Raw genomic sequence first — 17511 nt, 5'->3', positions numbered from 1 at the left:
AAAATAATCCTTGATCATTTTGGATAGTTAACAGTTTCATTTAAAAACTCTCCAGTAGTATGGCCATCTCATTCAATTTACTTCAGTTTATTTGTATCAAGCCAATTCACAGCATATCATCCTAAGGCACTTCACAAAAAATGTAATTTCAATTCAATCATACATACTGTATATTCCAATTAATTCTACTTATTGAACATGGAGTGCATTAAATTCAGTTCATTATTCAATTTAGTTTAAAAAAAGTCTGAGAAAATCTAGCAGGATGCTTCAGGTCACTGACTTACAGCATTCACTCCTCCTGGACAAAAACCTAATTATTTGAAAATGGTCCATAATATTTTTTTAGGCACAGCTGAATAAACTATTGGTGACATTTGATAAAACATTCAATTTATTCATTTTGGAGAAATTTCAAATTACATAATCTAGAGTACAAAAAGACTGGAAGCACCATGGAGATAAGTTGTAAAAATGCAGCACGTATAGAAATACTTCCCAAAAGCAGCTCTGGATAAATTGAACTTACGTTTGTGTGCTCAGTTGTTGTTGTATCATCTTTCAACTCTGAGGACAAAACAGTTAAAATGAATGACTGAAAATTTAAATGGATCTAATTTCCATGATTAATGGTTGTAAACGTCACACATCTACACACTTCAACCACAGGAAACATAACTTTGTTGGAGCTCCTCCTCTCGAATCTTCTCTTATCTGATTTTCAAAGGGCCCTGCACAGAATAAACATACACTGCTGTGATCTATTTTAGATAATATCAATCCAGTCTTTTTAGATAGCATCTTTTTATTATATATTGCAACTTGGCAAGACAGACACAAAAATAAATAGCAGGTATGATCACAGTTATTTCAATCAGGGATAAAGAAAACAAAAACAGTAAAGGAGCTCTGATTCTTTCATTTTTAGCAAAAATTATTGGGTTCTTTTGGTGGTTTAGATTGTAGCTGCAATCTAGCAGGGAAAAGAAATACTTTAACCCATTGGTTAGTACTGCTGTGAATTGTCACAGTATGCTCCCAAGAAGTGGTAGCATGTATCCCTTGTAGCATGTTGATGCAAACATTTGTTCTTGGACATTTCAACAGAAACTGGCACTCTGGTTAATGTTAACATTAGCTGTAATTAATGCAAGACGAATAAACGACCAGGCACAGCACAAGCATGCTCAGTGATGCTGTGGAAGGTGGTAGAGTGAGCCCATAGATCAACTTTCTACCTTGGGTGCCATAACAACTTGGACTGGTTCTGAACACTATCAAGGTCCTAGCAGTCAGAAGTTTTGTTAAATGAAAAACAAGAATCAATAAATTCAAATACAAAGGTGCAGAAAACAGATCTGAAAAGAAAAACAACAGAATACACCCTTAAAAAGCAAGTGTTATATAAATGTGCATAGCATCCTCAAAGTGTCCTGCTTCTTGCCTGAGCCACGTTGGAGTTTGTCCTGCGACCTAAAGCGTTGCATATAAAGTCACCAGTTTCTATGACTTTGTCAAGGTTCACTCCCTGTGAAACAGAAAGAGCATGCATAGAATATATTTCTATATTTCTACTACTCAAGGCAAAACACAACAGTAATAATTCAGGTTAGATTCCAGCACAAAGAAAGACACAACAAAAAATTAATCTGCAATAGAAACATTCCACCAGCAGGGGTAGGGATTGTTAAAGAGTTCGAGGGAGCACAAGTGCAGTGCCTTCTTGCTCTTGCATAAGTTGTGTAAAGACATTGATATTGGAAAAATAAACGTTTACAGAGCAGCGTATTTGCAGAGCAATCAGTTTATGTCAATATGGTCTGAAGGATTGTGTGGGTTTGGTTTTCTGGGGGATTACTGAGACATGATATACAGCAGGTCTGCCAAACTGAACTATAAAGACAAACTTACAGTTTCAATGCCCATGCCATGGAGCATGTAAAGAACATCCTCTGTTGAAACATTGCCAGATGAACCCTGAGCGTAGGGGCAACCACCGAGGCCTGCTACTGCAGAGTCCACCACAGAGACTCCCATCTGTGAGGACAAACAACAGGGACATTCAGCACCTCTAAGCAACCTTCACATCACATTAAATCCAGGAACAATCTTGTTCTGTTTGATTGTTCTGTCTGGTGCCCTGCACCTCGCCAGACCTGCGGTCATGTTTTACGGCTTTTCCGGAGAACTGTGGGCTCTGCTCCTGAAGATGAGTGGGCAAAGAAAAGTCCCACAGTATGGCCTAGTCATCCTCTCTGCCAGCGTTCACTGCCAGCACTATATAATTATGGTCTTGTTCCTGAGAGAGGAATATTATAAATACTGAACAGGACATTTTATGTGTTACTGATCCTCCTGGTTACTCATGTTTTTACAGGACTATTCTGCTCTCGACCACAGGGATTATCGTTCTTGCCATTTTTTCATCATCCAGACTTGTCAATGTGACATGTCTCCAAAACTGAAAACAAACCAATCATTGTTGCAGTTTAAAAGGAACTTGTTTAGGTATAGAAATTTAAAAAGTATTTATACATCTGATACTGTTTGAATATGTTGAATTAAATGCAACGCTAAAATTCACTGAAATAATTAAATGTGTTGTATTAAAATTTTATGTGACTAACATTAACTAATACATAACTGAAAACTGGAAAGCATGTAGTATAGTATACAGCAAAATCCTTGGCTTGAGTAGATTCTGATATAAAACTTTAGCACTGGCTTCGTGTTTGACGCTGTGATCCTTTGAAGGTAAATAACTAATCAAAGCTCAAGTATTTGCTGCCTCGAAAAGATATTCTTCTAGGATTTTTCTTTGTTTAGCTATGTCCATCTTCCCCTTAACTCTGAGCAACTTTACTGTTTCTACTAAAAAAAACATCCCTGCAGCATGATGCTGCTACCACCATGTCTCACCATGGATAAATTGTGAGCAGGGTGATAAATAGTATCTACATATGCACACTTACATTTCAGTAAAGCAAAGATCATTTTGGTTTCATCTGACCATATCACCTTCTTCCACTTGTTTCCTATGTGAGCTTGGTGTAAACTACAAATGGCTTCTGCTAGGCCATCTTATCACCACTATTACACAAAGGCTAGATCTGTACTGCTCATGCTAATAACTAATAGTTAGATTCTTCCACTTGAGCTTCTCCAGAGCTACCACGAAGCTGCCCTGTTTAATGTTCTCCTTATTTATTTAAAACTGTGCCATATTTTTCAGATTGATCTTTGCAAGATGTTCAAAAGTGATGATTTTATGAAGTCTTACCCTGGTTAAAAATGTTTCCATCACCCTTTGCATCATTTGAGAACTTCCTATTTTATTTAGTATGTTATGACATAATGTATATTTTCATAAATCTACTAGCATAGCGCTTAGATATAGGTATCTTAGAACCAAGTTTAATTGTTTTTATATGTTTTTTGCAGCTGTTCTTTGCGCATTCTTGTATTTTCAAAAATAACATTTTGCATTAATGTGTTATTTGTGTGTGTGTTGTGTTGTTTGTTTTATAGGACTGTAGTTGGAGAGTTGCATTTTGCTAAATCCGGTGTATTTGCACAAATAATTTTTGATCATTAACATTCACTGTCCAGTTCAAATAAAATCTAGTTTGCTCAATTAAATTTATTGTCCTGCACTTGTCTAATAAGTTTCTTGCTCTTGATGTTGTTTGTTCAATAATGCTCTCTGAAAAGGTTCTAAGGAGAATTAAACTCCATGCTTGATGACTCTTGTAAGGCATTCGGTTGTATTCTGTTTTATTTGGGGTTTTCATGGTAAAGGCCCAGGATAGAAATATGCACCCACTTTTCTTTTTCTTTTCACAAAACACAAAAGGACACAATTGTTTTAAAGAAATGTGTTCTTTTATGTTCACTTTGTGAGTTAAAATCCAAATGAAACATGCTGAGCATGTGGTCATGAGAAATGTATATGGTAGAATAGAAATACCTTTTATCGTCTCACATTGGGGCAGTTTATGTGTAACAGTAGCATCAGGATTTAATATATGTTCTTCCACTATTTAAATGTAAATGTACAGATAAAAATGAATACGTAGTACAATTATAGCTGTTCTGCCTAAAAATGTTGCCTATCTATTTCAAGTTTCCAGTTCTTTATTATTGGGAAATAAAAATATTTTGAGCACATGGACACAACAGACACAAGTATTTTGTTTTTCATGCAAATGTTCCAAGTCACCATGAGTTTACTATTATTTTCACACCAAAAGACACCAAAGCCAAAACTTCTGGTTTCAGTCAGTCTGTGGATGTTTTCCACATGTCCATGGGTCTATCATGAGAATATTAAAGTTGTTTTCCAGCTTCTGTGTCAGAGCCAGATGTCGGAGGATCCTACAGTGAGACTAAATTAACACAGTGGTCCTCTCAGTGGCATTCGGGTCACATGGGGCTTCCACCCTGTGGAGCACAACCATGCAACTTAAATTAAAAAGGACCTTTACAGCTATTTTGGAACAATGAAGCTAATTGGGTGATTTTCTTGCAGACAAGAACCTGCTTCTTTCAGGGTTTGTCTGAGCCAGCAGTAATTGCTGTTTGTGTTGGCAAAGGGAGAGAAGGAGGTGTATGTTACCCGTGCACCAGGTTTCCAGGCCTTGGTAAAAGCCAGAGGAGGATACTTTTCAAGGCAGATCTCTTTTTTTTTTTGTAAAATAAACACAGAGTTGTAATCTTCCATGTCAATCGTCCTGCTCTAAGCTGCCACCACTATAAGGTCACAAGCCTTCAGCATGAATGTAGCCCCTCAACAGCATCTCCTGTACCGCTAATCATGCAGGAACTGGTGGTCAGTCCTTAAGCTTTCCAACGCTCAGTTAGACTTGCAGCGCCCAGAAACCAGATGTGTGCTTAGCATAAAAAAATAATATTCACCAAGCTGTGGCTGTGTTGAAAACAATGCATTCCTGGATAAAGACAATGTGGCTTTTCAAACTACAATGATTTGGGGTAAGCATGTTGACATTCTAAACTACGACTGGATGAGGTTTTCGGAGCTACATAATCACAATTTAGTATGAAAACTGCGTCAAAGGAAAAGCAGTGTGTATTTAAAACGGGAAATGAAGCTGAGATACATAAGCAAATGAGCTAAAACTAAACTGACACATGTCCTACAGTGAAACACAAACCTCCTTGTTCCAAAAATGTAAAAAAAAATAAAAAAAAACTCGCAGGAAGAAAGCAAACCAAAGAGCAGTGGAAGAAGAAAAAGGTAATGTGCCAAAGAAGCCCACAGGATATCGCTTTACTTCACGACTTCTTTATGTATTAAAATTAAGGAAATGTAAGGAAGTTTCATGCAAGCCATTTCATGCATTGGTAGGTTTATTGCATGCAGAACAAACAGTGTCCTTAATCCAAATACAGAATGTCATAAGTAAAACTCTTTCAAAAAAGTTTAAAGAATTAAGAAATGTAGAAAATATGTTATTTTTATTATTTTGAACCTTAATGTAGAGCCTATCAAAGAAAAAAAAACTGCAAAAAAAGAGAAATAATTCAAAATGAAAATAATACCATCTCAATGCAACGTTCAAGCCTTAATAAACAGTTTGGGGAAAACTGAAAATGTATACGTTTGGCATTTATTTGCATGCTTAAACATAGTAATGTTGGCTTAAAACACAACCTTATCACATTCACTCCTGTACTTGCTGATCACATCCTGCCCCTTGCTGTGTGCTAGGCTACTTCTCCTTCTCCAAAGCAGAACCTGGCGTTAATGCCCAATGTCGTTAGCATGGACACCGATGGTGGAGGATAAACAGTTTTCCTATAAAGGTAAGTTGTTTTTCCTCCGTAATCAGAGCTGAAGCAAACCAACAATCTTGAGCAGCACAAACTGACAGAGATGTGCATTTCTGCAGATATGTAGTAGGACCACAGGGAAGAGACACAAGAGCTTGATCTTTTCACAATTATATGTCTCATATTGTCAGGACATGTATATATCTACAGAACATGACAAGAAGCAAAAGAAAGAGTTACACTGAAATAGACCAGTTTTTATACTATGACTTTACAAAATGTTTGAATTATTTAAATTTAACCTTTTGAGTAAAAAACTAAACACCACAGATCCCAGAACTGGATTCAAAGATGATGTGATTAGGAAAAATGAAGTACTAAAGTTTAGCAGTTTATAATAATAATTTAGAATTTGTGATTTTTTTTTTTGTGACCCATAGAAAATTATAATAAGATTTTTGATGGAATTTCAATTAAAAATACTTTTCAAATGCTCTGCTGTCAGGTAGCAACAACTGACACTCTGACCATGATAATCTGATCATTGTCTCTTATAATACAAAATATTGTAAATGTGCAAGAAATAAGACCAACAAGTTCCTCTAATGCTACCTGACTGTCAGCCATCCTGTAAAGAGAACATAGGCTACTGTAAATCCCAGACGCAGTAGTGCACACTATACCAAAATTGCAGGAAAGGATATGAAAATTTCCATGCCAAGCCTGTGAAATCTAACCACATACATTGTCATTGTGTGACCTGCCCCAGTAGGTTACAGACAAAGCTACCCCCGACCTCCTGAAAAAAAAAAAGAAGTTACAAAGACCAAGGAATGTCTTTATCAGGAACAAAAGAGGTGACTCAGGGCTGACAGCACTGGGGGAATTCATTTCTCTCTCGGTTGGTGGTGCGGAGTTCTGGCACACAGTAATGAAAAACTATGATAAAATCTTTCATTTCCTTCTTGTTTATGGGTGAGCAAATGGTAAGCTAAATATCCCCGGCTGCTATTATTTTCTCTGCGTATGCCACAGCTGTGATGAATCATATCGAGTACGATCCGCAAAAGAATTTCACTGACTCACAATGCTCTTTCACTCCACTGTTAAAGATAACAACTTTAGTAATGCTTGCTTTTTAAAACTGACAATGTTCAGCTTTTCAACATCCTAAAGCTTGCAACTTATTTAGACTACAAAATCAGTTGTAAATGTGATCATATGTTTCAGTATTTATGCATTTTATTATGCAGTTAAAATTTACATTTTTTCCTGCATAATCAAGAAAAGAAGGTGGTTTGAAAACTTTCGAGTTTGAGTCTGCAGCACTATTCACCACATTCCTAGCACAAAGCAAATAAAAGGATCATTTTCCAGCAGCTTTAAGCACAGCATTGTCAGAGAGTTCAACAGCCAAGCGACAGACGAGTTAGGAGCCCCCCAGGGCCCTTCCATCCACCTCACTCCCAGTTGCTTTGTCCAACAGACACCGAATAGGTGAGCCTTTGTCCTGACCCCTTCACATCTGTTGACCCACCCAGCCCCCAATGAGCTTCCTCATGTGCAGTGACAATATGCTCCAGAGAACTGATACAGCCATATCTCATTTACCTCTGTTTTATGTCTGGATGTGTGTCAGGTTTGCACTTGCTGCAGGCAACGTGGTGAAAAACACCCCAAATGATGCCCTGTCCACTGATTACAGTTATGCTTTTGTGAGCTATTATCACTGTCATTGCTCTCTGTTGTACAGGTTATTTTCAAGATATGGAGTACAACAAATATTTTATTTTGTTTAAATTACTGCATTTTTTCCACCAGATTGTTTGTGAGTAATGTTACTTTCTGCAGAAACAGAACATATTTTTTTAAGGTCTTATCTGTTGACTGTTTCACTGTTCCAGGAGGACTGTGAATTTCACTTTTTTTTTGTTTTTGTTTTACATTTTTCAAGGGAAAAAAAGAAAATAGTTAATGTTATTTTATCTGAAAGCAAAAAGTGAATGTTGTCTCTAGTTTAGATAATCTAACTTAAATAAAATGTCAAACAAGTTAGATTGGGAACATTTTAGCAAATGATAGTACTCCTCACAACCTTAAACAATGTTTCTGATCTCTACATTGTTGGCAGTTAGAAGAAAGTATTATTCATTCATATTAGCTTATGCAGTCATACGATCAAGATCCACATTAAACATTTAAGCAAAAGCTTTCTGGATCTACAAATATATTTATAGATACTTAAATGGAGATGTTATAATCAATTCCAAGACAAGATGTACCTCCATTTCTGGTAAAGAAGTACAGAAGTACAACAAATGGTACAACAAAAGTTGATGTGTAAAAGTAATAATTATAAGAAGTAAAATAGTGCTTTTGAGATAGTAAAAGCATGGAACTATGATGCCTGATCCATGGCATGATCTATGGTCCATGCCATATACCAGGAGACCTACCTGAAGAGCAGTAAGGATGTTAGGAAGTGCTTGACCATAAGTGTCATGGCAGTGAACGGCAAGAGCACTGATCGGGACGTCATTCATCACCTTCTGCAGCATCTTGAACATGGAGCCTGGAGTACCAACACCAACAGTATCTCCCAAGGAAATCTCATAACAGCCCATTTCATACAACTTTTTTGCTACCTAAAGAATAGTAAAAATGTGGTAAATATTGTCACAAGGAGGCGATTGCACTGAAAAGCATCAATTAAACAGATTGCCAACTTTATATCTACAATATATGAACAAGAAACAACAAGAAACATACTGATAAGTAAGTACTAAGTAATTGAAAAGTGTAAATACATTTTTACCTCAGCAACTTGCGATGGTTCGATGGGTCCCTCATGGGGACACCCAAGGGCACAAGAAACATACCTGAAATACAAAAGAGTATATTTATCCAAGCTTAACTGTCAAAAACCTAAATAATCTCTAAAACACCAGCATGAAAAACCTCTAAAGCTGTTGCTTATTTGATTCCAAAGACTCAGTGGTGTCTTTACTGGGAAAGACTTACAGTCCATTTGGACTTGTGGTTTAGGCATAGTTTAAAATAATCTGGTTAACATCTGGAACTGTGCTATCTGGTTTGTTTTTCTTCTTTATGGAAACTTATTTTTATCCTTCATAGTAGATCTGTTATTCAGTATAACACAGTAGTGAGATGTGTAATTCATCTTCTGTTAAATGTGACATTAAACATTTAGAATACAAACCCACGAACAGGGATTTGTCGATCCTTGGCAGTACTAATGACCTCCTCAAACCGCAGCATGCTTTCAGAAATAGAACAGTTGATATTTCTTCTGCAGAAGGTTTCAGAAGCCGACCCGAACACAGCCACTTCCGTGGCACCCGCTGCAACCTTTAAACATCAAAGATCTTATTTTCAAAATGATTTTTAAGTCCTACCTTAGTATGAAGCCAACATACAAGCGTGACTAAATTCTGTTTTTAATTATATATCTCACAAATCACCACACTGAAAAGATCCTAAAAGCTTACGGCATCCTGAAAACCTTGGATGTTAGGAGTCAAAACAGGATATTGAACATGGGGCACTCTCTGGATTCCTTTGACAACATCTGTGTGGTCTGCCATCTAAATGTGTATGAAAAAAGATGTGAAAAAGTACAATAATCCTTCAACGCATGTTCTGTGACACAAATTTATCACCATGAAGAGAATAAGTTTCATGTGAAATTTTGAAGAGCAATTTTTTTTTTCTTTTTAAGTAAATAAATGAAGTGCAATTTATGGCATGGAATGCTAAGACAAGCAGACCACAAACTATAAAAACCGTCAGTGGATCAAACCACAGGAGCACATTTCCATCAATACATATGCAGCAAGAAATAGTTCCTAATAAATCACTCAGCGCTCTGCTGTTGTGCACAAAAAAGAGCTATTACCTGCGGTACCCACTTTGAAGAGACAAAGCTGGTGGCCTCAATCACAGACAGACCTGTAGTTGAGAGCATGTCTATCAGCTGGATTTTCACCCTTGTTGGAACAATTTCCTGGGGAACAATGAAACAGGTCAGCGTAGTTTTATCCTAAAACAATGTTTTTATGAGAGTCATACAAATGGTATAAGCATTTAATTTGAAAAACCCTAACCTTGTAGAAGGCAGTAATGGATGTACAGCATGCTAAACTTGTTTTTACTTGTGTCACACTAGTAAAAACTCCACTGTAGGTAACTCAGACATTTTTAAATTGTTTATGTGTAATGGAAAACAAAAATATTTTTCTGGAGTGAGAGATGTAGTAATTGTAAAAGGTATCCATACAAATAAATGTGGTTTGTGAGTGACACATCAAATACCTTTTCATTTTGAAGTCCATCTCTTGGCCCAACTTCAACAATTTTCACAAACTCTGGATAGACATGTTTGGTAATGATCTGCAGAGAAAACAGTAATTTGACTAAAGCAGAATATTACTCAGCATAATAATGAAAGCTTGTAAAATTATCCACAGTGTTGTGATGGAATGCCCCAGGGCATGCTATTCTGAACATAAATTACTTAATATCTCAAAGCCACGTGAAATCTGAGAGACTATAAATAAGTCTGTCATCTCATTATAAAGGAAACTCAGAGTGCATGTCATCAAGACAAAGCTAAAGAAAAGAACCAGGGTAACTCCACTCAAACAACAACTAATATTCTGCTAATTAATACCAGGAGTGCTTTTCAGTAAACTTTCAAAACAACTTTTGAAAACATGAGTAATTTTATTGGTTTGCTAATGTATTTGATTGGTTTTGTCCAAGACAAAGTAAACAAACAAAGCAGACTAAAATGTATGCAAAAATCTGTAAATTTGTTGAAAGTTGCTAAATTGGTAAAATGTTTTTTAGTGTAACAAATAAATACAATTGTTAGGATGTTGCATTAACAGATATTGAGCGGAAAACAGTCTATTTTGCATAATATCCCCTTTAGCAAAATGTCAATGCATTTCTTTTCTTTGTTTATGTTCATTTACATTTGTCTTGAGATAAAAACAACAGAGATGGAAAAAAAATCCAATAATTTCACCGATTACTATATTAAACCTAACTAGTTCCATGTGATTAGATTTGTAAAATAAATCCAGTTTGTATCATTTAAACAGACTGGATTACTCATCCACCAGATGTTGTTTATGAATTGCCCCCAAAGTTGGTACTCAGATCAGGGAATGACTACACACCTTAGTTAATATTTGAACTGTTGTGATGCAAACTGTTTCCAGAATAAACAAATAACAAAATATAAATAAGAATCTTCTGCACATAAAAAGTAAACAAATTACAAATTGACAAACTGTGGTAACACACAGATTGCACACCGCTTTGTGTCACACTTGTTTAATGAGGTAAAGGATAATAAAGTGCTAGATCTGTTTAACTTTGTTTATTTGTAAAATAGCCATATTAAATTTGAACTCAGAATTTATCTGAAAAATTTGCTTTCCAATTCATATTTAAAGTTCAATTTGCAGTTTATTTCAATTGTTCCAACTGAAAACAAGAAAATCTTGATTTCTGTAGATATGTCAAATGCACCAAGAAAATGTTGAGATGGAATGATTTAGACAATTATGTTAGTAATACAGTACATAAAAACAGTCAGAATGACATCAATTCAAGCTTTTACTAAATGTGAAATTACTGCCATGAATCAAGAAAAGCAGAAACAGTTCAATGAATTGCTACTACCTTGTTGGCAGCTTTAGCAGTATGACGAGTGGCTGCTAAGAGGCCTTTCGGTAATGAGGAAGTTATATCACAGAACATGTGCAGCAGATTAGGAAAAAAACAAAAAAACAGGAAATATTATGCCCACCTTCTCTTCCTGCAGCCAGCTTCTAAACCAAGGGTATTCCTCGATGACTTGCTTATAGCTCAGGCAGTGCTTCACTGTAGTGGGTACGTTACCCATCAGGCTGATTGCTGCTCAACTCCTCAGGAAAAAGAACATGTATCAGCAGGTTGCTGTGATAATCTGCACACTAATTCGGGCCTGTATGGTGGACGTCCATGCTGCATAGGAAGATGACATTAGAGGAAGGCTGCAGACTGGGTGGGGAGTGATTCAGCAGTTGTCATGGCAACCACATCTCTGACAGGAAGAGTTGGTGCAACGGAGGGAGGGTGGCTGTCATAAGGGAGAAACGGTGTGGAAAAGTAAGTGTAAAAAATGAGCCAAGAACCAAATAAAGAAAAGAGAAAGAAGAAAAAAAGAGACAAAAATTGAGAAAGAAAGATGCCAAAAGAAAAATGAGAGGAGAAATTGTATGTAGGAAAGATTGAAACTACTAAAAATGTAAGAAATATGTTTTGTAAAATAATAAAAATATTCTGTCAAACTAAAAAAATAATAATAATAGAAAAAACTGCTGTCAAGAAATTCACAACGTTTGAGCTTCAAAGCATTCAATAGGAGTTGACTTATTCACACTTGATATGTGTTTATGTTGAGTTAACAAGAGGAGAGACGTTCTGCTCCCTTTTTCAGCTTGGAGCTGAAGGCTGCAGGGAAACAGCCTGCTTACATTGATCTCTTGTGTCTTAAATCATTGGAGGCTTTCATTGCCTGACCTGCCGCTGCTGCCAGTATCAACTGCATGGTGTAATAAAACCCCTTGATAAGGCAGGTCAAGATTTACCAGAGCACGAGTATTTCTGAACCCAGATGTTAACAATAGAGAGACTTAATGAAGCCCTCACCTTCAACCATCTCCTCTCTGTACTAGGAAGGCGGGAAACTCATGGGATCAGCTTTAAAAAGGAGGGACTTGGAAATTCAATGTTCAGAGATATCAGATGCCCTAAATGTTAAAACACTTTTCTGACTTTTTCTGCCTGTCATGTATTCAAACTCTTTTAAGAAACAGAATAAAAGTGCAGCAACTTAACGGGAATTTCGATCCTGATCAGGCTATTTGTCTTTAATCAGGCTAAAAGTTAGATTTTTATTTTCAGTGTAATATCTATCTGAGCAAAACTTGAACTGGAAACCAATAAAATGCTATTTTGCAGATTCATTTGTAATTATATGTGTTTAATCATTTTACTATAACAATCCCTGTTTCTATATCATTTTAAATATTCATTGAATGTATTGTTTAGGATAAACACATACTTTAAGATTTTTATTATTTGTGTTTTCTGTTGTTTGGGTTTGACATTTTTTCTCTCAGTAACACTTAGTAATGGTGATATACGATGACAGAAACCAGCTGCAGAAGGTCACATTTAAGTAATGGCCTTCAGGGCTCTTTCTCCTCTCAGAAATAAATCTATTGCAGGTGAATACTCTATTTATGTTACCATGTGAATTAAATTTGTTTGACAATTTGTCATTTTACAGCAGTTAATCTGACATCTTAAAAGCTATGAGGATATTTAAAATTAAACTTAACATAATTTGTTTCCTTCATTGTACTGTCAACAGTACAACATTTAAACTAGAATTTAAAAAAGAAAAGCTCTTTCACTATTTGTGTGGGATTAAATAAAATTTCACCAAATTTCCAAGAAAGAAAATGTCCATTCATTCATCCATTTCATACAATCGCTTGGTCCAGCAGGAAAGCAGGAAAAAAGAGAATGTAAAAAAAAAAGACAAAAAAAGTTATCTATGCTCAAACTCTCTGGCTATTAAAAAAAAGGACATAGATGTGAGAAATTACTTTATGGAGTCCAGATTTCATCAAGGCATGAAAGTAGTTTCAAGCTCTGATGTTTACTGAAAATGTATAGGGAACCATATTAAATCAATTTTCATCTCCCATCCGTTTTAAATTTCTACATCGTATATTTAACCAAATTGTTCAGCATGTGAGTCCTGGTCTTGATGTGAATTGCCTGTCACTATCACCATAAAAGTAGTTATTATGACACTGGAGAAATGAAAAGATTTGCTGTAACCAGTTGGTGGTGAAGTCCAACAGAAACAATTCCCTTAAACTATTTGTAATTGGAAAAAAAAAAAACATGTATTCACACCAGAATGAATGTATATAAGCACATTTTCAGTTTTCCTCGATTAGGTTTGAATCATCATATTCAAATATGCTCCAGATGGAAAAAAAACCCAAACAATTAACACACACAAATTCACTAAATAAAACATAAAGGCTGTAAACAATTAGAAGACTATCATACGGCTGTTCAGGAAGAGATCTCTGAGTCAACTTTCCACAGCTCCCCTTGGAGACAGCATGTGCAGTAAAGATTATCATGGTGGTAATCACAGCACAGAGTATCCCAGGCACTCACTGAGGTTTTAGCTCTATGTCCACAAGAGAGTAAATGGGAGTCTTGCATCATTTTCTCCCACTTTGCAAGTGCAGTTTGAAATAAGGCATTGTATCATATATTTACATATATTCTCTTAATATGTGTTTACTAACAAGTACTTAAATTACCTAAACTTATTATATTTATAAACTATTAAATTTGTTATAAACCTTTTCCATCTCTTTGTCCGTCTTTCCGCCTATTGATCCATCATTTAAACACATAGTTAAGCCCAAAATTCTGTGGTATATTGTGATTTTTAAATATTATATCTCAAAATATATTAAAAGCATATAAACAGAATATTAGTCTTGATCTTTTTTTTACATAAACTTTATTAAAAAGTTATTCTCAGTCAGTTATTCAGTTTCCAGATAACTTTCTGTCAGTAACTCCATAATAAACATTTAACCTTTTTGATTTAATGGTGGCACTTTTGGAAATCCATATAATCTAGAATTCATAAATCAAATGTTTGCTTAAAGTTGAAGAGCTGGTAAGGCTTAATGATGTGCTTGCTTTGCTTTGATTGTCAAGGACTGTGTCCAGATATGCCCTGATTTTAATAATAAGGCTTATTTTAGAAGTATAATAAAAGATTCAGCCATTAAATCAATTATCTTGACTAAAATAAGACATGTTTTGGCCTCAGGAGTTGTTTAATATCCTGATTGTCTGCTTTGGTTAAAATTTTTACCTTTAAGCCTGTTATTTAGTTTTATGTGTTCTTTGATGTAAATTGTTCTATAGTTTGGCAACAACAGGATATGACTAACCTGTATATAAAGAAGAGATCATGCATAGCATATGATTTTAGAAGCTTTTATTGCTTGGAGAAAACTACAAAAATAAAAAATAAAATGAAAGACCTAAATCCTCTACAGTATTTCAAGGAAAATATGTTTTACAAAAGATGGCATGCAGTGGAGAGAAATTGGGAAAACAACAACTGTAAATCTATTTTATAGGGCTTGCAAAATAATGAAATATAATTCTGGTGTTTCTTATCAAATTGACTGAGGGGGTGTAAGCATTAACTCATGCATTTAAATGTAATTTTAATGCCAAATGAAAAGAAAACACATTTTAAAGACAAAGATTGTTTCAATCCACAGGTGCCAGGACTAATGTTAATGGGAAGTGACAGCTTCGTTCATAAATACTCCATTGTAGCTCAGAGAGCTCTGAACTCTTCCCCTCTGGGCACATATGAATAACAAGCAAGTATAACAACGTTTCTGCGCCACCCTCTGTGAGGACACATTCCTCGCTGTCCTGCTGCAGCCTTGTCATACCAAACAACATGTAAAAATGTGACCCATCTGGTCTCCCTTTGGAGAAGCACTGATTGAGCTGTATGGAAGTCATAGCCCACCCACAGAAGGCGAATAAGGAGAACCATATGTGGTGAGATGAATTAGGTAAACTGCACAACATTTTTATTAGATACAATTTCACTTGCCATGTGAATGGACTGGAAGGTGACACTTTGAAAATAAACTTAGAAAGATATCCCAGGTTAACACAGGAAAAGTCAATGAAACACTGTATTTACTAAATGAAATTAACAATAATTTATAGTTTTTGTCTAAAAATATTACTTCAGTTAGCACCATCTCTGTCATTTATGTTGCCAAAACAGAGGACTGATGGTAGATTAGCCAAAAATCAATGATGAACTCTGATAAGATGGTTTACAGTCCATGTTTATCTGCATATAATTTAACTCTCCTCTTAGGACCTGAAAGAGTAAGATAATTCCCTCTGCAAATGTTAGCTTTCTGAAAATTGGTTTACAAAAGAAAAGTCTACAAATAATTGAAAAACTCTCTAAACAAGGCAAAGAATGTTTCCAATGGAAAAAGGAAGATAATAAGAACAGCATAAAACTGTCAGAGGCTATATTTTCTAGATTGTTATGTGCCTTCAAAGACTTCAGCTCCTCTGATTTATATGTTTCCTGAATTTACTTCAACAACAGTTGGTAAGACATTTCTGTGTTCTAGTGTTTAAAAGAGAGGAAACAGAAAATGCATCATTCATGACTGTAATCTCTGGTTCTCATATCGTGTAGGACATCTGAGTTGCCTCGGGCACAAATGCTGTCCTTGTTGGTGGTCTGACAAGATTAGCCGCTGCTATGTCATCATTTTCGAATTGAATTAACTGAATAGCGTCCATCCAATGCTGTTGGAGATGGTTTAAATTAAATAAAAAATGACTTGAATCTTCCAGCACTTGTGGCTTTTGACAGACAGCCAGGTCCAGAAGGGTCAGAGTTAAGGTTGACTGAATGAAAGCACATGTTTTTAGCAGCTGCTGACATGGATGTGTCTGTTTTCTTAATCATTCAATAAGACTAAACATATTTGTGAAAGAAAATGAATTATGTCAGCACTTGGAAACTTGGTCTTTATCCAGTGTATTCACACCCCCTTTACAACAACTATGAACTTGAATGTATTTTAAAGGGGTTTTATTTTACGGGCTTTAGAAATAATTCAAAATTCTAAAAACAGGATAAAAGGATGCATATTTTTAAAAAAGCTTTTTAAAAAATGCCTCTTAAAATTTTTTCTATAAATAAAAATCGGAAAAGCCTAGCCAGTTGTTTGCAGTTATACTACTTTACTCTGATTCCCCTAAATACAATTCAGAACAAAACCAGTGTATTTAAAGACACAACATTACTCAACTTATATGTCTTGTTTGGAAAACACTGAACAACTTTATCCTTTTGCCGTCTACAGCTGTTGCTGAACATGACTGTGACACACACCATGCAGCACTGCTCAGCATCACATCTCCCGTTGGTGATCTACAGGTCATCCTACAACACCAGCGTAGCAGAAAGCACAGATATGGGAAGTGTGTTTGAAGGCTTAAATGGGTACCCCCATCCATTACGTTAATGGGCTAGGATTCAAACCCAAGACCTTAGCACTACCGGGCATTTTGTATCCTTGTCCTTTCACTTCATCATGAATTATTTTGTGTTTAACTGTCACATCAAATTCTAATAAAATATATTGAACTTCATGGTAGTAATGTGACAAAATGTAAAAACGTTCAGTGGATATAAGTACTTGTGCAAGGCTCATTACAATTCAAACTAATTGTGGAATAATTAATGAAAAAAGTAAAGATTGAAGAAGTGGTTTGTATAAAGTAAAAATTCCAGGGTCTTTACCTTTTCTAGCATGTTGCATGGCTTCCCATTGGCTGGATGAATGTAAAGGCACTTCTGATTCACTGCAGTTTGTTATCGAGTCACAATATTATTCTGCACTATGAATTTGCATTGTTGACCTTTCTCTATGTGAGCAAAGTCATAAAGGTTGTGCGCTTCTGTGGTAAACTAATAGAATTTCATTCACAGCACTTCCTGTATTTCTGACACTTAAGAAATGTAACTGAATTGAA

The 17511-nt window shown here is 35.6% G+C and overlaps 1 protein-coding gene across 2 annotated transcripts; it reads right to left on the bottom strand.

Annotated features, from left to right (window-relative positions):
- Positions 1-71: 71 nt before the first annotated feature.
- On the bottom strand, positions 72-11921 carry hmgcll1 (3-hydroxymethyl-3-methylglutaryl-CoA lyase like 1). Of its 2 annotated transcripts, XM_032553847.1 has the most exons (9): positions 11630-11921; positions 10123-10200; positions 9707-9814; positions 9300-9395; positions 9011-9159; positions 8606-8669; positions 8247-8435; positions 1912-2037; positions 72-1528 (listed from the first exon to the last, which is right to left on the bottom strand). In XM_032553847.1, the coding sequence occupies exons 1-9, from the start codon at positions 11723-11725 to the stop codon at positions 1424-1426; spliced, it is 1011 nt and encodes a 336-aa protein (XP_032409738.1). In that variant the 5' UTR covers positions 11726-11921; the 3' UTR covers positions 72-1423. The 2 variants fall into 2 exon arrangements, with proteins under 2 accessions (XP_032409738.1, XP_032409739.1); XM_032553848.1 differs by lacking the exons at positions 10123-10200; positions 11630-11921 and having other exon boundaries at positions 9720-9814.
- Between the last annotated feature and the right edge of the window lie 5590 nt (positions 11922-17511).

This window comes from Xiphophorus hellerii, chromosome 22 (genome assembly GCF_003331165.1).
Source record: "Xiphophorus hellerii strain 12219 chromosome 22, Xiphophorus_hellerii-4.1, whole genome shotgun sequence".
In the NCBI taxonomy this organism is placed as follows: Eukaryota; Metazoa; Chordata; class Actinopteri; order Cyprinodontiformes; family Poeciliidae; genus Xiphophorus; species Xiphophorus hellerii.
The sequence above is the reverse complement of the archived record's forward strand: the minus strand, read 5'-3'. Positions and strand labels throughout refer to the sequence as shown.

Bases quoted from the DNA above. Each gene is read 5' to 3' on its own strand.
- hmgcll1 (XM_032553847.1), bottom strand. From the start codon at position 11,725: ATGGGTAACGTACCCACTACAGTGAAGCACTGCCTGAGCTATAAGCAA. The intron at 9,396-9,706 runs GTAATAGCTCTT...ATACACATTTAG, and splicing joins CTTCAAAGTGGGTACCGCAG to ATGGCAGACCACACAGATGT. The intron at 9,160-9,299 runs GTAAGCTTTTAG...TGATGTTTAAAG, and splicing joins TCCAAGGTTTTCAGGATGCC to GTTGCAGCGGGTGCCACGGA.